The 23,930-nt window shown below is 50.6% G+C and overlaps 1 protein-coding gene across 2 annotated transcripts; it reads left to right on the top strand.

Moving 5' to 3' along the window:
• The first annotated feature begins 6,543 nt into the window (after positions 1-6,543).
• LOC133346365 (vasculin-like protein 1) lies at positions 6,544-22,613 on the top strand. 2 transcript variants are annotated; one of them, XM_061557863.1, is made up of 8 exons: positions 6,544-6,721; positions 8,641-10,615; positions 15,431-15,553; positions 17,690-17,813; positions 18,445-18,968; positions 20,075-20,147; positions 20,953-21,495; positions 22,319-22,613. In XM_061557863.1, exons 3-8 carry the CDS (start codon positions 15,488-15,490, stop codon positions 22,609-22,611), a joined length of 1,623 nt encoding a protein of 540 aa, XP_061413847.1. In that variant the 5' UTR covers positions 6,544-6,721; positions 8,641-10,615; positions 15,431-15,487; the 3' UTR covers positions 22,612-22,613. The 2 variants fall into 2 exon arrangements, with proteins under 2 accessions (XP_061413847.1, XP_061413848.1); XM_061557864.1 differs by lacking the exon at positions 6,544-6,721 and adding an exon at positions 6,857-7,027.
• Positions 22,614-23,930: the final 1,317 nt, after the last annotated feature.

The following is a 23,930-nucleotide window of genomic DNA, read 5'->3' as shown; positions in this document are numbered from 1 at the left end:
GGCTAGCAAGCAGTGCCGAGAGCGAATGGTTCATTATCAAGAGAGGCGGTGGCGGTGGTGGGGAGAGTTGCCGTGACACGATGGGAGCTTTGACTTTCGTGAGTCAACGGCGATGTCGATATTTTTTAATTCTTTAAAATCGGGGGGAATTATCGGTGATTTTTTTTTTCAAAAGAGAGAGAAAGAAACGGGCTACAGCAACAACAACAACAAAAAAAAGTCCCTCGACGCTTACGGGAAGTGTTATTAATAAATTTAAAAGTTAAAATATTAAAAATAAATATATATCGGGGGCCCGGCGGGATGATTCGATAACTTTGGCGGCTCTCACCGTTCATGGGGCTGATGTTATGGGCGCGTTCATTTACATTTCAAAGACTGTATATATTTAAAAAAAGTTTTTTAAACGTATCTATATTTTATTTTTCGTGGGAAATACAACTGGAATGGTGAACTTGGAAACGGATCGGTCAATTACGATGCCTGTTGTACATTTGAAGTTTGCGTGTCTCTCTCATCATCATAATCGCGGTGGCTAGGAGATGTTAACTACCTCGCCTGGTGTACAGGAGGTCGTGGGTTTGATCCCGACCCTGACGCCTGCTGCTGTATATTTGGAGTCTGCGTGTCTCTCTCTTTCTCTCATCATCATCGCGGTGGCTAGGAGATGTTAACTACCTCGCCTGGTATGCAGGAGATCGTGGGTTCTATCCCCACCCTGACGACGCCTGCTGCTGTATATTTGGAGTTTGCGTGTCTCTCTCTCATCATCATCACGGTGGCTAGGAGATGTTAACTACCTCGCCTGGTATGCAGGAGGTTGCGAGTTCGATCCCGACCCTGATGACGCCTGCTGTATATTTGAAGTTTGTGTGTCTCTCATCATCATTATCACGGTGGCTAGGAGATGTTGACTACCTCGCCTGGTATACAGGAGGTTGCGGGTTCGATGCCTGTTGTATATGTTGCGCCATAACAAGGCGCTGTAAGTTTAGATCTAAAGTTTTCGTGACTGCAATGTTTCATACTCGTTGGTTCTTTCAGTAAAGTCGCGTAGGTATAAAATAAAATAACTTTCTTATAAAAAAAAAATTGCCCAGCTCAGGTACTGGGTCGTACCAGCGTCTGTGAGTCGCACAGTCCACTCGTTGGAAATGTCGAACATTCACTCCTCTACCACCATCACACCCCGTACCCCCCGCCCGCCCCCTGCTTCTCCTCGTTACCCCCCCCCCCTCTTTCCGTATAAAACACATTCCTGCGGAGGGAGCTGGTAGGAACGTTGGGTTGCTCAATCAATGGCCAGGGTCAACGGCGGCGTGGTGTATTCCGCAAATATTCCCGACTGTGAGGGCGGGCACAAGCCGGCGTGAGTAGGTTAAACGTTGAGTTTTATAAGGGCACCACGGGATGACCAGCCCCTCCCCACCCAGGCTATCGGGTTGAAGGGGGGCCGTACCCCGTTGTGTTACGGTTGCGATTAACAGAGTTGTTATATTTCGATTTAAAGCTTTCGTGACTGCAGGGATTCATCTTCTTCGTTCTTTCGGTAAAGTCACGTATTCAGACGCTGTCTTTCCGACAGACCTGTTCTTCACCTGAGGACGGCTGCTTGCGTTGTGGCCGAAACGTCGTGAGAATAATTGTATTATGTATTATGTTTTATTTTTATTATTTTATTATTTCCCTTCTACGTGACTTTAGCCGAAAGAACCAAGAAGAGAGTTGTTATAATGAACGCGTTGCCTCCAGCAGACGTCTCCGTGTCGTTAGTTATAGACGCAACATTTTTCTGGAGTCTTGCGTATCTCTCTTTCTCTCCACGTGGTCGCGTGGATTTTTCTCCGTGACACGAGGACCAGGTCGCTTCCGCAAAAGAGAAACGTCCTCTAAGTGGGGACTTAAACACTTCGTCAAAAAATAAAAACATTTCGACTTAAAGCTTTCGTGACTGCAGGGATTCATCTTCTTGATTTGAAGCTTTCGTGACTGCAAGGATTCATATTCTTAGGTTTTTTCCGTAAAGTCACGTAGGTAAAACATTAAAATTAATAAAAGTAAAATGAAATAAAAATCACGACGTTTCGGAGGCAACACAAGCTTCCGTCTTCAGGTGGAACCGTCACAGCCACGACAGCTGTACTTGATACGACAGCTGTACTTGATACGACAGCTGTACTTGATACGACAGCTGTACTTGATACAGCTGTCGTGGCTGTGACGGTTCCACCTGAAGACGGAAGCTTGTTTTGCCTCCGAAACGTCGTGATTTTTATTTCATTTTACTTTTATTAATTTTAATGTTTTACCTACGTGACTTTACCGAAAAAAACCTAAGAATATTCATCTTCTTGGTTCTTTCGCTAAAGTCACGTAGAAGGGAAATAATAAAATAATAAAAATAAAACATAATAATTATTTTATTATCTTGGTTCTTTCGGTAAAGTCACGTAGAAGGGAAATAAAAAAGATAAAACATAATAATTATTTTATTCTGTTTTATTTTTATTTTGTTATTATTTCCCTTCTACGTGACTTTGCCGAAAGAACCAAGAAGAAAAATAAAAACAGTTGGACGAACCGGGTCTTGAGTCTTTGCCACCCCCCTAGGTCGACTCAGCCTTAAATGAGCACTTGGTGCGGTGTGTACAACTTCAGCGCTGGGGGAGGGGGGAGGGGGGGAGACAAAGATGGCCTGGCGTGGTGCTGTTCTGTGTTCATATTTTGTTTCTTGCGGTTGCACCCGACTTAAGAGCCGCATGGCTCACAGGGCTCTACCTAATTAATGAAACTTGAAAACTGGTGTTGTAGTAGTAGGTTTTTACCCTTTAAACTGGTACAAAACTGACACCTTTATACAAGGCATCATGTTTGCAATAACCACAACACAAGTAGTCAAAATGCAAACAAAAAGAAACAACTCTGATAATGATATGCACAGTCCTTGAAGTTGATTGGTCCACACCCGAGACAGCTTTCCTTAGAGCCTAGTCTCCATTGGTGTTGGACCAGATGACACCAAAAGGCGTACAACTCAAAAACAGCGCACTATCAGAGGACCAATCAACTTCAAGGACAGTGCATATTATTATCATTATTATCAGAGTTGTTTCTTTTTGTTTGCATTTTGACTACTTGTGTTGTGGTTATTGCAAACATGATGCCTTGTATAAAGGTGTCAGTTTTGTACCAGTTCAAAGGGTAAAAACCTACTACTATATTTTGCCACTGGTGAAGGAGGTCTCATAGTTGAAACTTGTGTGTTTTGCTGACCAAAATTTTAAAGAAAGGGCAGCAGCAGATGCGGCAGATTACTTGGGCACAAATGGATACTGTTAAACTCTGCGGTAGTGGCGTGGACTTGTGGAGTCGTCACCCCAGAATGGAGACCGCACAACGCATCACGACTGCGCCGATCCGTGGGTTATGAAGTCGTTTTTTTAAGCTGTGAAGTGATCGAATCACTGCAGTGATGAAAATAAATTATGGATTTATTTTTGCCCAAGATGTCATCATTTATAAGTCGCCTGCGTGCGTGTGTGTTTCTTTGTCGGTCTGAATCGTTCATGTGTCAGGTCACGAGTTAAGGATTATCAGATCACGTTTTTGACGTTGTTAAGCCTAGGGGAGTGGCCCCCTTTCTAGTGGCAGCTGTCCCTGTGCAGCAACAATGTCAATGCATCAGCAGCCGAGCCAAGTGGGTATTAAAGACCCAAATAAACTATTTTTATTTTACCAGGACAGGGCCCCACTTAGCTATGAAGCTCTTTTCCAGAAGCGACCAGACTGTCAGGAATGATAACTCAAGTGGATTGCTGTGTGGACATTTATAGCAGCAAATACTCTAAACGCCTGACGTTGATTCTAAATGTCAACGGGGAAAAACGGGAGGGACCCGGAGAAAAATCCACGCGACCACGCGGAGAGACACAAACTCCAAATATATAACAGCAGGCGTCACCAAGGTCGGGATCGAACCCACGACTTCCTGCATAGCGGGCGAGGTAGTCAACATCTCCTAGCCACCGTGATGATGATGAGAGACACAAACTCCAAATATACAGCAGCAGGCGTCGTCAGGGATTGGGATCAAACCCACGCCCTCCTGCATAGTGGGCAAGGTAGTCAACATCTCCTAGCCACCGTGATGATGATGAGAGAGAGACACGCAGACTCGAAATATACAACAGCTGGCATCGTCAGTGTCGGGATCGAACCCACGACCTCCTGTACACCACGCGAGGTAGTTAACATCTCCTAACCACCGTGATAATGATGAGAGACACGCAAACTCCAAATATACAGCAGCAGCAGGCGTCATCAGGGTCAGGATCGAACCCACGACCTCCTGCATAGCGGGCGAGGTAGTTAACATCTCCTAGCCACCGTGATGATGATGAGAGACACAAACTCCAAATATACAGCAGCAGGCGTCGTCAGGGATTGGGATCAAACCCACGACCTCCTGCATAGCGGGCGAGGTAGTCAACATCTCCTAGCCACCGTGATGATGATGAGAGAGAGACACGCAGACTCGAAATATACAACAGCTGGCATCGTCACTCGGGATCGAACCCACGACCTCCTGTACACCACGCGAGGTAGTTAACATCTCCTAGCCACCGTGATAATGATGAGAGACACGCAAACTCCAAATATACAGCAGCAGCAGGCGTCATCAGGGTCAGGATCGAACCCACGACCTCCTGCATAGCGGGCGAGGTAGTTAACATCTCCTAGCCGCCGTGATGATGATGATGAGAGACGCAAACTCCAAATAAACAGCAGGCGTCGTCAGGGATTGGGATCGAACCCACGACCCCCTGTCCACCAGGCGAGGTAGTCAACATCTCCTAGCCACCGTGATGATGATGATGAGATAGAGAGACACGCAAGCTCCAAATATACAGCAGCAGGCGTCGTCAGGGTCGGGATCGAACCCACGACCTCCTGTACACCAGGCGAGGTAGTCAACATCTCCTAGCCACCGTGATGATGATGAGAGAGAGACACGCAAACTCCAAATATACAGCAGCAGGCGTCGTCAGGGTCGGGATCGAACCCACGACCTCCTGTACACCAGGCGAGGTAGTCAACATCTCCTAGCCACCGTGATGATGATGAGAGAGAGACACGCAAACTCCAAATATACAGCAGCAGGCGTCGTCAGGGTCGGGATCGAACCCACGACCTCCTGTACACCAGGCGAGGTAGTCAACATCTCCTAGCCACCGTGATGATGATGAGAGAGAGACACGCAAACTCCAAATATACAGCAGCAGGCGTCGTCAGGGTCGGGATCGAACCCACGACCTCCTGTACACCGGGCGAGGTAGTCAACATCTCGCCATTAGTCCGCCAGTAGCGGGGCAAACAGGGGGGGGTGATGTCGTTCCGCGGTCTTGCCTAGGGGCACCCCCAGTGGCAGCTGCCTCTGTGCAGCAACAACCTCTGATCAACAACCAGATCATGCACCAACAAACAACGTGTGGTGTGTTACCAGTGTATTAATCAAGAGATAAAATGTGTACTAACTTCTACTAAAAATCTCAACAATAACGAAGGATATTGCTGCAGAACTTTACCGGTGTGAACCAATAGAGCAAACATAATTTTGGTTAACTATGCAGAGTAAATACAACGGCAGCTCACAAAGGATACCATCAAAATACATTTTATTAATAATCATTAGGTAAAAAAGTACGCGACTGTAATTGTTGACTTTATTGAAAACCTGTATATCGACACACTTGCCAAAAAAATAACACCATAAAAAAATAACACCATCAAAAATATCAGCATAAAAAAATAACACCATAAAAAATAACACCATAAAGAATATAACACCATAAAAAATAACACCATAAAAAATAACATCATAAAAAAATAACACCATAAAAAAATAACACCATAAAAAAATAACACCATCAAAAATAACACCATAAAAAAAATAACACCATAAAAAAATAACACCATAAAAAATATAATACCATAAAAAAATAACACCATAAAAAAATATAATACCATAAAAAAATATAATACCATAAATAACACCATCACAAATATAACACCATAAAAAATATAACACCGCCGCTTGTCGAAGTCGAGACATCAAGCCACGTTTACTTTCTCGAACATGAGGTTAAATAAAATATCTGGAAACGTAATTTTGTTGAATAGCACCCACGGTTAAAAATAAACCACGACAAAAACACACTAAGAATAATGTGACTGTATTCATTATAAGTTGATTTTTTTACATCTTAATAAGTAAAAACATTTTTTTTACACCGACGGCTAATACCGAAAAAATAAACATTTACTTGCTCAATCGTGGGATAATGCGTCGCCGGAAATGAGAATTTACAATATAAATCATATAAAATAAATGTATAAAATTATATATCGAACAATGAACCCAAATCTCGCGAGAGGTGGGGGATGGGAGAGGGAGGGTTGGGGGTGGGGGGTTGGGCGCGCGCGCGCGCGGTGCACGCCGGGACCCCCCGCGACCGCCATTTTGAAAAGAACACCCGCCCCCCCCTCCCCCCTGCGCTGCGTCTCGCTACCAGCAAACAACAACAACAACAAACAAACAAACACCACCACCACAGGCTAAACAACAACAGCAGCAGCAGGCAGGCGCACGCACGCGCGCACACAACGGCGCCATCTCACGCGGAGAGCGAGAGAGAGACACGCGAATATCCCCTCAGACGAGGTGAGAACGCGCGCGCTGCTGTTGCTGTCGATAGGCCTCAGGCTTCGGGCCTAGTTCAGTGTGGGGACCCCAACACCCCTCTACAACGCTGCTGCTGCTGTCTAACCTCGCCGCTAAATTGTTTATTTCCGTCGCTAAGGAGCGTGTTGTTACAATAAAGCGGCTAAACGACGGCCTGGGACTTGGTTGCGTCGGTCGACGGGGGGCGAAAGCGACGGCGCCTTCGTGTGTCGCTCCACTCGGCTGGGTTTGTTTTGGTTGCGTGTGGGACCAGCACCACCGCCACCTCGGTTTAAATTCGCCGAGGTAAGATAACAATAAAGTGAACGCTTCGTCGAGTCGTGTTTCGATCGCACGCAGGCGTAGACCGCGTTCCGTTTTGTTTTCGAAGCGAAGATGTTTCTTCTTTTTTTCTCTTCGGAGAGTTGGCCAGGTTTTTGTGCGAGCATCGCGGAAACGCACGGGGCAGGCGCGAACCCGCGCCGCGACGTTAACGACGACGACGATTACTGCTGCTTCACATAACGATACTGCTGCTGCTGCTGCTGCTACTACTGGCAACCACGGCATTCATTGCGATACAGTATTGATTGTAATACAGCTCATGGGGTTAACAGCAGCGCTTGAAAGTTTTGATTTGTGAAGTTGCGGGCGGGGGGGATGGCACAATGATCGCTATGTCACCCACGTTGAGATGCTTACATTAACTTGTGTTCATAATACTGACTGTGATTGTAGTATTTACTACTGCTACACTAGTAGTAATGCGAGTATTAATACTGGGATAGCGATGCTCGTGAAGGTAACAGCAATACGGATTAGTTTTGGTTTGCGCGGGCAGGTTGACGCTGTGGCATACGGAACTGCATGGCCACCCCCTCACGTTGCAAGGTTAACAATGCTGGGCAGTATTTGGCACAACAGCAGTAACTACTGCAGGTGTAATAATGTCAAGTCGCACAATGACATTGCTAATGATAATAATATCAATTGTGCGGTAATAGCGTTCGTCCAATGGAGATGCACTGTTTGTGAACTAACCGGTTCTCGTAATTGGAATTGTGGAATTTCAATAGTAATCATTAATGTCGTTTATTTATCTAGGAATACAACGATGAAATTTAAAAAATGTCTTTGTAGGAAGACTTTGAATCTGAGTGCTTTGGTTCCATTCGTTTATAAATCGGCGTGTTTTTGTTTACGTGACAAACCTTACGAATTGGCTGTGTGGGGTGGTGGAGGGTTTTACGACACATTTATATTTACGCGATCAAATCCAACAAAAATCTTTTATGGATGATTTATAAATATCTACAAACCAAAAGTAATTTTTTTTTCATTCAGTTGGAAATTTTATTCCAGAAGTGTCCGAACAAAACTTACTTCATGCGTACGAGGGGATGGTAGTTGCGACTATCCATAAAGACCGCTATTTTCATCACCTTACACATCTGTGCCATCCACCAACCTTTTCCTCCGAAGTGAGACATGGCAGATGTGCGCTCAGCTCTCGTGTTCATCCACTGCTGGATGAATGACTCCGCCATACAGGTCGTGCGCAGGTTTTGTAACCGTTCTTCACCACACTGGTCAGTGCGGGTCGGTGAATTACCAAAATCGTAGAGTGGGAGCAATACAAGCGCAGTGCACGAATTATTTTGCTGCACTTGCTTTCGCTTCGCACAACTTGGGGCCCCGCAGCCTATCGCTCAAGTAATGGATGGTGGTTGCCCATTAAACACTGATCCAGACTCCAACCTGCTTGGCTTCTTGATCAGATTAGGTGCACTGGTTTGGTCGTAGACGTAATGGCAAAGTCAGAGGCATCTTGAATTGTCTCGGATTTACTTTTTAACAATTGTGGTAACCGTGTGTGGTTGTACGTGTTTTTTGTTTGTGTGTGTGCGCGCCCCGCTTAGATTTCAGAGTGAAGAGACGAAGAGGCTGATCTCTGTTTCCGGGAGGAGCGACAGAGAAACACGGCAGCAGTAGCAAATGACAGCACATGAGTGTGGCTCTTCAACCATGTGCATCCTGTGAATGCAGCAGCTGTGGCAGCAGTGGGGCGACCTCATACGTGCACGCATACACACAAACAACGGGGGTGACCTCGCGCACGCAGACAAACACACCGAACATAATCCCCCCCCCCGCCTCAGATGAGTTGTTGTTGATGGTCGGGTTCTTAGGCGAGTACCAGGGAGTCCCGTCACGTTGATCGAGAGAGCGCTACTTCGGAATTGGGAGCGCTTGCGTCTTTTGGTCTCGGCGTTGTTGAGGGTTTTCAGTTTCTGTTTAGTATCGCGACCACCCGGCGTCTGGCCGATGTTATTGTAATAATAATAGCAACAATGTCGATGGTCATGTCATAGGTTGCATCGGCAAGCAGGCATGTTTCAATGCTGAAGAATCATAGTAATATAAAGTACGATAGTGACGGCAACAATCGTAGTATTAATCGTTTGGCACCGTGTAGTAGTTTTCCACGCACGTTCCCTGTTAAGCGCTGGCCGTTTTCACAGACTCCGAATTGTGGACAAAATGACGACGGCCAATCCCCCCCCCCCACTATGCATGATTAATTAAATAAAAAAAACTACAAAAAATAATACTGCTGCTTCTGATAAGTGCAGGCAGCCGCACCCCCGCTTACTGAATCTGATCGCTTCCGGCGCGTGTACATATTATACATATTTTCTGTACATATATTTTTTTAGAATCTTAATTTTTTTTCTTATTTTCACCATTTTTAGTTGGGACCCCTCCCTCGACGCGCCGCGTTCCGCGGCAGAAGTTGAGAAATTGGTAAAATTTTGCGTCGCGTGCTCACATCGCTTAATTTAAGGAGATATCCAATCCAGGTCGCGGTGGAGGTTAGAGCGTGACGCCACGGCGAGTAGGAAGAGGAGCAAAATCGAGAGGCTGACCCGTCGCGTTTGTTTCCCGAGAGTCGCTTCCTCGGGAGACATGAGGTAGTTGTGGACCAGCGTTCGTGTCACGTTCTTAGCGGCTGAGGGGGGGGGTGGGTACGCAATAAGATTCAAGCTGAAGGAGTCCGGAGCCTCAGATCGCGCGGTTTGTTTTCATGAGGCTGCGACGTAAATAGACGATGGGAGCGAGCGCATCGAGGTGAATTCGCGAGGCGTATGTAATTCCCTTACTGTGCTAGTTGTTGTTGTGTTGTATTTTTTTTATTATTGCAAAACAAGTTAGGTAGTTATTACTGAAATTACTGTGGGGTTGGGTTTTCACTTTTCAATTTGCGCTGGGCTCAGGAATGACTTCGCGATGAGCGGGTAGCAGCATCACCGATCGTTACGAGAAGCTCTCGGCAGCTTGGATGCTTTTTATTTGTAATTTTGCTTGTTTTAGTCAGGCAAAGTGTTGAGCGGCACACGAATATTGTACATATTAGTAACAGGACACGCGTGCGTGTGCGCACACACACACCCGGAGTCGGGGGGGGGGGGGCAGGGGGGGGTGGAGCGGCAGGACTATAAAATCCAAACTAGAATCAGCAACTGAAGGTGGACGACACATCATCGCAGCTGCCGAGGAGAGTAGGCGCCCGACGGGGTGACCCTGTGGGGTCTCGGCGCAGCTCCGCCCCCCTTACGCCTGCAACCTCGACCGGCCGCTGACCGGGCCCGGGGCACTGAAACGCTGCGCAGGATCTACCGCCCTCCCCCCACCTTCCAAGGGAATCTTTGCTGGCCAGGGCGCCCCCCGCTGTCTACAGCCGGGGGGGGGACCTCCCCTCGCTGTGGCCCCCCTTGCGTTCCCTTGCCCCGGCCAGACCCCCTCCGTTGGCGGAGGAGCAGCGCGGGAGCTGGCAGGGCCTCCGTCTCACCGGCCTCGCCGACTCAGCCCGGACAGACCTACCCGCTGCCCGTGGTGAGTATTGGGTGCGGTGGCTTTACTCTGTGGTCCTCATCATCATCATCATCACGGTGGCTGGGAGATGGTGACCACCTCACATGGTATGCAGGAGGTCGTGGGTTCAATGCTGACCCTGACGATGCCTGCTGTATATGGGGAGTTTGTGTGCGTCTCTCACTCTCCCCGTGGTCACATGTATTTTTCTCCAGAACCTTTGGTTTTTCCCTCCACATTTCGAATTAACATCACGCGTTTAGAGTATTTGGCTTCTATACATTTCCACATAATGATAAGCCATTTCGTTAAGCTATCAATTATAACCAGGTCGCTTATAAAAAAAGAGTTAAATTGCTCGGTGGGCCTTACCTGGTAAGAATAGAATAAATAGTAACCGCTGGCTCCGTTAACTGTGGCTAGGTCGCTCTTGCAATGAGGCTGTCCTCTGGTCTCTTGAGTTCTCCTCTGCCGAGGCAAGCTCACGGGGTGTCTGGTGTCCGATCTCATCTTGCCCCGGTAGCAGCAGTCGTGTGTTTGTGGTGGCTACGGCACCAGCGGGTGTTGGTGGCGGTAGCGTTTGCTGCGGCGCTGGCGTTAAAAGGTGGTGGTAGTAATTAATCAATATTATGGATAATATTGCAATGCTGTGTTTGATGATGCGGTCAAAGCTCTTGTTTAACGAAAAGCACTATCTTCACGTGAGTTTGTCCTCGGCAGTTCCTGGTATGAGTTTTAACCGATGACTTTATTTTCATATCTACTTTCTAATGCCGTCATTTTTCTATCAAAATTAGAGACAACTTTTAGAAGGTTTTTCTAGCGAGATTTACCTGCCGCTTTTTTTTCTTTCGGCGTCTTCTCTTCCCGCTTTGAGGAGTTAGCAACACGGACACACAGCGCACGTTGCCAGCAGATGTTTAAAATATTCTAGAAAATGTTATTCTAACTAAAATGTATTGACACAGTTGGAGTGTTTGTGGTTTTCTGCTACTTCGTCTTCGGCGATATAAGTTTGCCAAAATTAAAAATGATCCGCAAATTACTCAATTTGGCCTTTCATTGCAATCATTGGTGCCGCGGTGGCTAGGAGATGTTACCTGCCTCGCTGGGTATGCAGAAGGGTCATGGGTTCGATCCTGACAACGCCTGCTGTATATTTGGAGTTTGCGTGTCTCTCTCTCCCCATGGTCGCGTGGATTTTTCTCTGGGTCCTCCGGTTTTTCCCTCTACGCGTTAACAGTATTTGGCTGCTGCTATAAATCTCCGCGCGGTGATGACAAGCCACTTCGTTGAGCTCTAATTTGTGACGGCCAGGTCGCTTCTGCAAAAGAGAAAATGAAGAAGTGTCCCAAGACCCACTGAGGCTTTCCTGGGTAAACAAGCGTAATAAATAAAATATCATCTTAACATTTTAACTCAAATACGTTATTTCTAGATTTGAAGCTTTCGTGACTGCAAGGATTCACACTCTTAGTTCTTTCGGTAAAGTCACGTAGGTAAAAAATGAAATTAAAATTAATAAAAAGAAAACAATAATATCACGACGTTTCGGAGGCAACACAAGTCACCTGATGACGGAGACTTGTGTTGCCTCCGAAACGTGGTGATTTTATTGGTTTATTTTTATTAATTTTAATTTCATTTTTTACCTACGTGACTTTACCGAAAGAACTAAGAGTATCAAATACGTTATAACAAAGGGGGAAAAAAAGCTAACCACCCTTGAATTTTTACCGTCGCGAGCTTTGACTTGTAATTGCTGAAGTGTGAAGTCTTAATATGGAAACGCTGCTGCTGCTGCTCGTGAGTTGATTGTGTGTGGGGGGAGCGTTAGCACAGCGGTTAGTGTGCTGCGCTACGAAGTTAGATTCCTGCTCACGGCCACCAACACCGGTGACGAATATCTGAACCGGTCCTGGGCCTCCCCTAGGTCGACTCGGCCTCAAATGAGTACCCGGTGCGGTGTGTAGTAAACATCGCCGTCTGGGGAGACAAAGGCGGTCGGCCGTGGTGCTGGCCACCCACCCCCCTCGTGTAACGTCGGCCGTCATAGATGCTACTCGCTATAACAGCACTTGTCCCAATCGTCTGTTAAGGCGAAATGGGGGGATCTTTGTCTCGAGTGTGCGTGTGCGCGCACCCCGTATCGATTTGTGTTCATCTTTGTTACCGCCACGCACCTTTTGTGTCCACGTGTGTGTGTGTTGGCACAGGTTGCTCCATTGTGCCTCTCGTCCCCCCCACTCTTCACCCGTGCTCTCGTGTTTCGTAGTGTTCCCTCTCGTGCGTCCCCGTGCCGTCACTTTGCGTCGGCGTGCGTCTCCGTTTGTGCCCCTAACGTTTCCTGATGTCGTCTGGGTGGGGTCGGCAACCCACGGTGGTGAGATGTTAACTCCCTCGCCGGGTACTCGGGAGGTCCTGCGTAGGATCCCGACGGCGCCTGCTGCTGCGTAGCAGCTGCTGGAAATTTCCACCTGATGATGATAAGCCCTCTCCGTTGAGCTGTCATTTGTGACCAGGTTGTTTCTGTTAAAGAGCTGTACAGCTCAGTAGGCCTTAGCTGTTAAAAAAAAAATTGTAGCAATGAGACATTTTTTTTCTTCGAATTCGGTGAAATAAAAACCTTTCAAGAGCCGCACGATGCAATGTGAATACGAGACGGCAGTCGTTCATAAACACCGTGACGAAGCTGGTCACTTAGAGAGCCGTGGGTCGCTGTCCCCTGCCTTATCCTGTTATGGGTATCTGTTCTTCCTGTGATCTATCCACTCCTCAATGAAAGCCGCCCCCACCACCCACCCACTTCTTGTCCCGCGGTGTCTCGCGATGCTGCAATCCGTGCCGCACCTGCACACGAGCTGACCTCTCGCCCCTCTCTCTAAGCGGTTGACCTCCTCTTCGTCCACTCGCTCCCTCCTTTGGCCACCACCCCCTCATCGTTGTTCTCAACTAGTCGTCACTTCCAGTGGCACCTACTTGCCCAAGTCCCCCCCCCACCCCCCCTTTTGCTTCGACCGGTCTATACGGTTTTCCCCCATTTCCTGATTTCTCAACGCAATTCCAATCGTTGCACCTCTCTCCGTGTTTACTGCCCTTGCGTTTTCTTTGTCGGTATATTGTTTCGTAATCGTGTCACAGCAGGTAATTTACGGCAGTAAATTTTTTTTCCCTTATGTAAGTGCATGGGTATCTCGCTTTTCATTATCCAATTCCGTTTTCCGAAAGCACTCGCAACTTCCCCTTGTCCACTTTGCTGCATAATTGCAGGTCACCTTGAGTAACTCCTCGGTATACAAACTCTGATGCGTGTCCCAGGGTTTGTCCCTTCCGAGCAGATATCTTCAACAGTTTAGCGCAGCTTTTTTTCTTAAATGAGCGTCCCGCAGGACAGTTGTAGCCCACGAAAGCTGACGGATTAGCCCTGCTGATCTATTCCCTGCTGAGACAAAGCGATCAAGTGCTTGCCACAAACGAACCACAAGACTTCGCTGATCTTGTCACGCGAACTTCGGTCATCCTCGCAGCAGCAAGCAGCAAGCAGCAGCAGCGGCAGCAGCAGCAAGCAGCAGCAGCAAGCAGCAGCAGCGGCAGCAGCAGCAAGAAGCAGCAGCAGCGGCACCTTTTGACTGACCATCGAACAAAGATGGTCACTGCATCGTGCGCTTTCAAATGCACTTCTGCGGCCGTCTGGAACGCTCTTCCGATATTAGGAAGCCACTGGAGCTGAGCACTTTTAAATCTAGACTGAAATCTCTTTTCTTTAGAACTGCTTTTTGTATTTAGTCGGTTGCCCTTTCACCACACCTCCGTGTAGCACGGTTGGCCACGTACGGTGTGAAAGAAGTTCAACGTACATGCAAGTCGGTTACGCGCTGTCACGTGACCCGCCAGAACACGCGCGTGCCGTTATATGATTCGCCGAAGGATATACTTCAAGCAACCCTAGAGTTTATCAAAACTTAGCTTAGCAGCCCGTCTTTCTTGTGTTACCTTGCTTTGATTCCCTTGTTCCTGAGTGTCTCATGTTCCCGTGCATTTGCACGCGTTCCCTCTGTGTCAGACTTGGGGGTTAGTTTTCGTTACAATTACAGCAGCGTTAAATTTCGATTTAAAGCTTTCGTGACTGCAGGGATTCATCTTCTTGGTTCTTTCGGTAAAGTCACGTAGAAGGGAAGTAATAAAATAATAAAAATAAAACATAATAAAATAAAATAATTCTCACGCAAATAATTCTCACTGCGTGAGAATTATTGTATTATGTTTTATTTTTATTATTTTATTACTTCCCTTCTACGTGACTTTACCGAAAGAACCAAGAAGATACAGCAGCGTTCTTCGCTAAAAGTAAAAAAATTACTCTGCTCTACCCCTGTCTTTCTCCCTTTTGTCGGGCTTGTTCGTGCCATTCGCGCGCCGTGCCTTGGCAGTACGGAAGGGGGATCATTGCATCCGTTTGTGCGGCGTTGTGAGTGGCCGGGTTATCTCGCCTCCCCTCCCTCCATCCCCCTTGAGAACTGCTTGTTGTGTTTAGGTTGTCGTCCTTCCCCCGCACCTCCGATTAGCATGGTTGGCTACATACGGTGCGAAAAAAGTTCAACGTCTAAGTGCTGTATTCCCCCCCCCCCCCCGATTGTGAAGCACTTGTTGTTAAAATCGAACTCCAAAAAGTTTTGGGGGCGTTTAACTTTTCCGGGGCAATCCGAGCGGCACGCGCCAACTCTCGATTGCAATTCGCCACGTTACGATCGACACGGTCTCGGCCCGCGATTCACCGCCGGTTCTCTGTGTGCGTGTCTCTGGTTCCCACGACCCGTGCCCCCTCCTCCTCCCCAGGGTCCCAGCCATGAGAGTTCATGCCTGGCTACAGTGAATGCACGACACCCGACCTAAATGGCGCAGCATGATTTTGCTCCAGCCTGGCTCAGCTTCCCTACTCCGCCCCCTTCCACCGCCAAGGTAAGCACAAGTCTCTTCGCCTAATTAGCGTGGCGGTAGTTGCCTTACTGAAGAACACCTTCAGTCCCCTTGACGGGGGTCCCTTTGAAGGTCCCCGCTAGGGGGACCTCCCTGCAAGGTGGACCGCCCCCTGTTTGTGCAGAAGCCGTTATTAGCGGGTCACCAGGGGTCCTGCTAGAATATTGAGGCCTCCCATATAGTGAAGACTTCACAAAGAGAAAGACAAAACAAAGATAAAGATTCTCCGTAGAGCCATAGAAGACAGTTGGGGCAAGTGCTGTTAGCGAGCAGGTACGGCACACGAGGGGGTGGGTGGTCAACAACAGTGGGTGGCGATGTTTACACACCACACCAGATACTCATTTGAGGCTGAGTCGACATAGGGGAGGCCCATGACCGGTTCGGATAAACGTCACGGTGTTGACCGTGAGCGGGAATCGAACGCGGATCGCCGGGTTCGTAGCGCAGCGTAGCGCTGACCGCTACACTACCGCTTGTTATTGTTGTTGCTATTATTGTTGTTGATGTTATTGTTGTTGCGGTCAACAGGTTCGTGGCGTTGCTCCCTGACGGCTACACTAGCGCTCCCCACTCGGAGACGCACACACTCGCGTTAATTTATATTATAGTCTGTCCTCTTATAACGGCGGTAGTAGTTGCATTCCTGATGAACGCTGCGTTGTGGAAAAATCGCGTTATTGTCAATGATATAGGGTAAAACACAGTATGAAAAAATATAGGTTTTCCCCTTTCTGACAATAAAGGTGTTACGGTGTTCAACCACCAAATAGAAACCTTTTGCTAGGAATCATGTCTGCATTAACCACGCGTACTTGTGGTGAACGTGCAAACAAACATGCTCTGATAACATCTGCATTGTCTTGGAAACTGATTGGCCTACACCAGAGACAACCTTCTTTAGGATACTGCCAAAAAGTCACCAGGGTACAGCACAGTCCGCAATAACACGTGAGATGCGTCACGCGGGCCGATTAGGTAGTGTCGAGAAGCATCCAGCAGCATCCCAATGCCTTGTGCGAGGATGCTACTCCGAGGCAGCCGCACAACCGCTCATTCCTACTCGTAGTTGTGTTCACTCAATCGCGCTGTATCCAATTATCGTTAATAAAACAACAAGCGTTGAAGGAGAACAGACTGTACATTATAAACAGTTAAGCTTCGATTTAAAGCTTTCGTGACTGCAGCGATTCATCTTCTTGGTTCTTTCGGTAAAGTCACGTAGAAGGGAAATAATAAAAATAAAACATAAAATACAATTCTCACGACGTTTCGGCTGTTTTTCCGACAGACCTGTTCACCTGAGGACGGCCGCTTGCGTTGTGGCCGAAACGTCGTGAGAATTGTATTTTATTATGTTTAAATTTTTATTATTTTATTATTTCCTTTCTACTTGACTTTACCGAAAGAACCAAGAAGATGAAACAGTTAACCCTTTCACATCTGGTCCCGTGTATGACTCCTGGTTGTGGCCGATCCAGATAATGTAGGTTTAATGTAGATCCTGTGACGCCTGCTGTCCGTTTGGAGTTTACGTTTTTCTCCCCGTGGTGGTCGCGTGGATTTTTCTACGGGTCCTTCGGTTTTTCCCTCCACGTTTAGAAATATGCTTTTGAAGGATTTGGCTGCCGCTATACATTTACAGGTGATAAACCACTCATTTGAGCTGTCCTTTCTGGCCAGGTCACTTTTGAAAAGCTATATTTGTCAGTGGGCCGTATCTGGTAAAATAAAAATAGTTTAGTTTTAGCGCGGTTGGCTACATACGGTGCGAAAGAAGTTCAACATACATATTTTAATTGGTGGTGGTGGTGATGTTGATAGTGGTGCTGGTGATGTTGGTGGCGGTGGTGTTGGTGGTGATGATGGTCGCAGTGATGGTGATGATGTTGGTGGCGGTGGTGTTGGTGGTGATGATGGTCGCAGTGATGATGATGTTGGTGGTGGTGGTGTTGGTGGTGATGATGGTCGCAGTGATGATGATGTTGGTGGCAGCGGTGTTGATGGTGGTGTTGGCGACGACGGTGGTGATGATGATGATGATGATAGTGTTGATGTTGGTGGAGGTGGCGATGTTGACGGTGGTGGTGATGCTGGTGGTGGCGGTTGTGCTGGTAGCTCCCCCCAACTCCAGAGCGCCCTGGGGACCACGTGTCGAGGCCCGACGGTCGTGCCGGCTCCAGCCGACGCCGACACAACTCGTCCGATGCCTTCCTGGACGCTGGCTTTGGGCGCAACCCTGGTGAGAGTACTTGACGACAATAACGCACAGATACCCAAGACAAAGATCCCCTTGATACCAAGGCCTTCATAGCACCTACCAAGGCCTTGGTGCTGATGTTTATGCACGGCACCAGGTTACTCGCTTATTGACGAGTCAAGCACACACATACACTTGCATACAATGATCATACCTTGATCTTTGTATCACCTTTGAACTCCTGCACCTTGAAAGCACTGAATTACAGGCATGCAACTAAAATAACTGCATCTGGCAATTACATGAATACACAATAATGCTGATTCATCTTCTTGGTTCTTTTGGTAAAGTCACGTAGAAGGGAAGTAATAACATAATTAAAATAAAACATAATAAAGTAATTCTCACGACGTTTCGTCATTCAGACGCTGTCGCCTCGACAGACGGCTGCTTGCGTTGTGGCCGAAACGTCGTGAGAATTATTTAATTATGTTTTATTTTAATTATTTTATTACTTCCCTTCTACGTGACTTTACCGAAAGAACCAAGAAGATGAATCCCTGCAGTCACGAAAGCTTTAAATCGAAAAATAATGCTGATGTTATTCATAACACTCTGTGTACTTCCATCCCTCCCTCTTTGTTCCCTCGCCCCCTCCCCACCGCGCACACAGATGTCCGCACGCGCCCCATCTCGCGTCAGAACTCCCTAGAAACGGAGCCGGTCCGCGGCACTGGTAACCACGGCAACCGCCGCCCGCCCGGGCGCCTCCACTCGGACGGTGGGGCGTCGCGCGGCTCCTACCACTGGGAAGGCGGCGGGGGCGGCGGCCAGCGCGGCGGGCCCTACCATGACGGGGACGGGCGGGGAGGCGGCGGAGGGAGCGGGGTCCACCGCGGGAGCTACCACGGCGACGGGGGTGGGGGCGGCCAGCGCGGCGGGCCGTACCACCCGGACTCGGACGGCCCCCGGCGCGGCTACCGCGATCGCGACCGGGACCGTGATCGGGATCGAGACCACCGGGACCGGGACCGGGACGGGGGTGGGCACCGTCCGCGGAATGGAGCATTCCACGGCGGAGGGCACAAGGGCCGACGGGGCGACATGGAGGACGGCGGGCCGGGCGGCCCGGAGGACGGGCCGCGGCGGGGAGGAGACGACAAGACGGACGAGAAGCAGTTTGAAGTGGAGGACTTTGTGAGTGAACTGTCAACTGTTGAAACTGTGGACTTTGTGTGCCGCGTTTGCCTGCGTGTGTGTTCGTGGTTGTTTGTGTGTGTGTGTTCGTGGTTGTTTGTGTGTGTTCGTGGTTGTGTGTGTGTGTGTTTGTGGTTGTGTGTGTGTGTGTTCGTGGTTGTTTGTGTGTGTGTGTGTGTTCGTGGTTGTGTGTGTGTGTTCGTGGTTGTGTGTGTGTGTGTTCGTGGTTGTGTGTGTGTGTGTGTGTTCGTGGTTGTTTGTGTGTGTTCGTGTTTGTGTGTGTGTTCGTGGTTGTTTGTGTGTGTGTGTGTGTTCGTGGTTGTGTGTGTGTGTTCGTGGTTGTGTGTGTGTGTTCGTGGTTGTGTGTGTGTGTGTTCGTGGTTGTGTGTGTGTGTGTTCGTGGTTGTGTGTGTGTGTTCGTGGTTGTGTGTGTGTGTTCGTGGTTGTGTGTGTGTGTGTTCGTGGTTGTGTGTGTGTGTGTGTGTTCGTGGTTGTGTGTGTGTGTTCGTGGTGGTGTGTGTGTGTGTGTTCGTGGTGGTGTGTGTGTGTGTGTTCGTGGTTGTTTGTGTGTGTGTGTTCGTGGTTGTTTGTGTGTGTGTGTTCGTGGTTGTTTGTGTGTGTGTGTTCGTGGTTGTTTGTGTGTGTGTATTCGTGGTTGTTTGTGTGTGTGTGTTTGTGGTTGTGTGTGTGTGTTCGTGATTGTGTGTGTGTGTTCGTGGTTGTTTGTGTGTGTGTGTTCGTGGTTGTGTGTGTGTTCGTGGTTGTTCATGGGCCTTCCCTAGGTTGACAGCCTCAATTGAGTGCCTGGTGCGTGGTGTGTAAAAACATTGCCACTGGGGAGACAAAGGCGGCCGGGCGTGGTGCTGGCCATCCCCACCCCCTCGTGTTTCCGTTCCAGCCTTCATAGGCGCTTCCTGCTAACGGCACTTGCCCCCACAGTCTGTTAAGGCTATACGTGGTCGGGGATCTTGGTCTTTTGTGTCCGTGGCTGCGTGTGTGGCGTGCACGCCATTGGCGCGCGTTTTGGGCTGTCCCGCGTTATTTGCGTTTTGTGCCGTTTGGTGCGGTTGTCAACGTGGGATGTTTTCCTTCTCCGTTTGTTGCAGCCATCGTTGAACCCAGATGCCGATCGAGACCCAGGGCAGGGCAAGCCTGCCAACGTGCCGGCCGGCGTTTGGGGTGAGCCCGCCGCAACCGTGCGGCGTTACACGCGGCACAACACCTGGTGTAGCGTGCCAACCATCTGTCTAGGCAGCTGCACGCCACGAGTCGATTTTATCGCTCCGTACTCTGCAGTGAACGTGCGCTTGTCACACTTCGACGTACACCACGAACCGCACACCGTAACCCCCAACCACCCCACCGCCAAACAACGCCACGCCACAAACCGCACCGCACACCACTGCACCGCATGGCACACATCACACGCGGCCAATCGCACTCTGCCGTATAAACCATACCGCATAACCAATACCAATACCCGCCACTAAGTGATGGTGACTTCACCACGGCGCCTGTGCCAGGCCAGGTGCACTTTGAGGCCGTCACGTGAAGTGTCGAAGGCTCGCTGCTGGCAAGAGGTCACAGGACAGACCTAGCAGGTGCCATGGGTTGACCGACCGAGATGACTGGCAGATGCACCGGCTGTACCCCCTACTGTGCCAACACTCTATTTTATCCGCCCTGCTCTCCGCTCATTGTTGTGAGCGTTGCTGCTCTGTCCTCCCATTGTTTTTGGAGTGCGATTGCTTCCAACTGACCAGGAGTGTGTCCTGCACGAGCCTCCTCCATAGAACCACACCGCACACTACACCACACTTGACCAGCACCACCGATCCGATCAAACGCCCTCCCCCACCGAGCGCACAGCGACTACAGGTACCAAACCGCTTCGTCGTCGTCCACCGCTCTTGACCCCTTCCCGTGGACCTCCTTAACCTCTGTACCCCCCCCTCGGCCCCCCCCCGCCCCCCCCCCCCCGTAGAGAACCCCCCGAACCCCCGCCCGCGCTCCACCAAGATGCTGGTCATCAAGAAGTCATGCCGCGAGGAGAGCTTCTCGGCCGCCTTCGCGTCCACGCTGGCGCCGCCGTGCGGGGGCGCCAGCGCCATCACCCCGCTGCAGCTCTGCTCTCCCTCGTCCTCCTCCTCGTCGTCCGCCTCCTCCTCCTCGTCGTCGTCGGCGGCGGCCTCTTCCGGCGCCATCGGTGGCCCCGCCGCACGGGTCCACCACCCGGCCTCCTCCGCGCACAACGGCGTGGCGGCCGCCCCCGTCTCTTCGGGAGCGGCCGCTCCTGTCGTGCCGGGGGTGCCGGGCGGCGGCGGCGGCGTCGTGGTGGGGCCGGGAGTCGGGGCGGTGGTGCCTCCGACGATCATCGGAGGAGGCGCTGTGGGGATGAGCGGCGGTGGCGTGGCCGGAGCGGGGCAAGGTGGCGGGCTCCAGCGGTGCGGGCAGCGGAGTGGCCGGGGTGGGGACCAGCAGCATTTACAAGATCCTGGTGCCCAAGCCGGCGGCGCTGCCAGCCAAGGTGGGGGCGGGGGGGGGGGGAGATTCCCGTGGCGAGAATTGGTTTCAATCAAAAATATATATCGGTGCGATTTGGCGTTTGTCTGTAGCGGTGGCTTTCGGCAAAGTGCAGCTGGCCACCGCTGGTGTGTGTATCTCACCCAGTTGAGACAGGTTGACTTTTTTTTATAGCACAGGTTTTCTGGGGGCTGTTCCTGTTGTGCATGGGGGTGAGTGTGCGTATGTGTTGTGTGCGCGTGCAGTTGGTCCTTTGTATTTTATTGTGTGTACTGCTGTGATGCACGTGCGATGTTGAAATGTGTGGGTTGGGACGGAGGTTGGTTGTGTAGTGGTTAGCACGCTGCGTTGCAAACCCGGCCACCCGAGCTCCATTCCCGCTCACGGCCAACACCAGTGACGATTATCTGAACCGGTCCTGGGCCTCCCCGAGGTTGATGTGATGCAGGTGTGCTGTTGGGGTGTATGTGTGTATGTGGGGAGTGGTCATGTGGCTTTTTTGATGAAGCCCAAGGGTACGGGTTCAGTCGCCAGGCTCCGCCAAATGGGGCTTGGCCAGGAGACGTCTTAGACGCCTTTCCTCCGTGGTACCTGGGTCTGTCCGGTGACCCCCTGCCAGCGACACTTCGACACTTCACGTCGCCTCGAAGTGCACCTTGCCTGGCACGAGCTCCGTGGTGATGTCACCGCCACTTGGCGGTTGCTGCTGTTACTGTTGTTGGAGCGGCGGTCGTGTAGTAGTTGGCGCATTCCGCTGTTAAACTCCCGACGATCTAAGTTCCATTCCCGGCCACCCCTGTCCTCTTTCCCCCTCTCCCCCGCGGCAGCCCTCGCTGTGGAAGAACCCCGGCAGCGCCAAGGACGCGCGATCGTCGGGCTCATTCACCCGCGACTCGGCCTTCCGCCTCTACTCGCCGTTCTCCCCCAAGCCGGCGCCGCCTCCACCGCTCCCCGTTGCTTCCGTGGTGTCGGCGCCCGCTCACAACCACAAGGAATCGACGGCGGCGGTGGCGGCGCCGGCCTCGGCGGTGGCGGCGGCGCCGGCGTCACCGGGATCGACGGTGATCCCGGCGGCGGCGGACGACGACGACGGCCGCCGTGGTGGCGGCGTCGTCCCTGAGGCCGGCGTCCACCTCCCCGGTGGAGGTGGCCGGTTCGTCGCTGGCGCCGCGCCTCACCAAGCTGGGCCGTGCTCGCAACAACGGCAAGAGCGAGTTCCTCAAGACGCTGAAGCGCGAGGCGAGCAACGGCGAGCCCGGCGGGCGTCCTCACGCCGCCAGCAGCACCAACGCCACCCACGCTCAGCAGGTGTGTGGTCCGGTGCCAACGGGGGCAAGGGCTCGTAGCCTGGCGTTCGGTTAAAAAATTAGAATACAGGAGGGGTCTGCATTTCAATATTCTTAGCGCTTATGCGGTGGGGAAGGGGGTTACCGACTGGGTTTATGCGAATGAGCCGCGTGCAAAAATGTGAAGGTGCAGCCCTGCAATTGCTTGCTCCGGCCACTGCTGGCGGGAAGGGCCTTCAGGAGAGGAGGGGGGGATGGCGGGAGCTCCTCAAGAGGGTGCTTGACCTATACTCATTCTCGCTGACCGGACGTCTGTCCAGAGGATAGAAAAATATACGATTCGCCAGGACGTCCGGTTTACGACGATCCTCATTTACGACGTTTATCTAATGCCGCCATGGATCAAGATCTCGCCTGGTATACAGGAGGTCGTGGGATCAAGCCCAACCCTGACGCTCGTATATTTAGAGTTAGGTGTCTCCCTGTCTCTCCCCGTGGTCACGTGGATTTTTCTCCAGGTCCCCTGCTTGTTCCCCTCCACATTTAGAATCGGCGTCATGTGTTTAGAGTGTTTGGCCGCTGTTATAAACGCCCACGTGATGAATAAGCCACTTCATTGAGCTATCATTTGTGATAGGTCGCTTCTGAAAGAGGGCGACATAGCCGAGTGGGGCCCTAGACGGTGAAATAAAAAATAGTCTAGACTCGAGGGTCTGCTCGCGCGCCCGCGGTTGGGAGGTCTGTTACAATCGCCGTCGTGCGTTGTGGCTTCAGGGCGAGAATCGACGCAGCAGCAGTGGCGGCAGCAGCAGCAGCAGCAACAACGGAGGTGGCGACGGCGGTGGCGGCGGCGGCAGCAACAACAACAACGGCACGCGTCTGGAGGAGATGGAGTCGCCCGTGTACTCGGGATCGCAGTTGGCATCCGATTGGCCAGAACACCGGGGTCAGAGGTCGCCGGAGGCGTCGTCATCGCCTGACGATCACATGTTGTCCAGCTCGCTGGAGGCCGAACACAGGTGGGTGGGTGCGAGGGAGTCGGAGGGGAGTGTGAGAGAGTTGGTCAATCTAGATGTAAGAGTGCATAGCTCCAGTGGCTTCGTCATCTCGCAAGGAAGAGCGTTTTTGATGATTGGGGGTCCCGCACCCCCCT

The sequence above is a fragment of the Lethenteron reissneri genome, chromosome 24, assembly GCF_015708825.2.
Source record: "Lethenteron reissneri isolate LAM-NWPU_2019-01 chromosome 24, ASM1570882v1, whole genome shotgun sequence".
Classification (NCBI taxonomy): domain Eukaryota; kingdom Metazoa; phylum Chordata; class Hyperoartia; order Petromyzontiformes; family Petromyzontidae; genus Lethenteron; species Lethenteron reissneri.
This window is presented reverse-complemented; position numbering and strand designations above follow the sequence as displayed.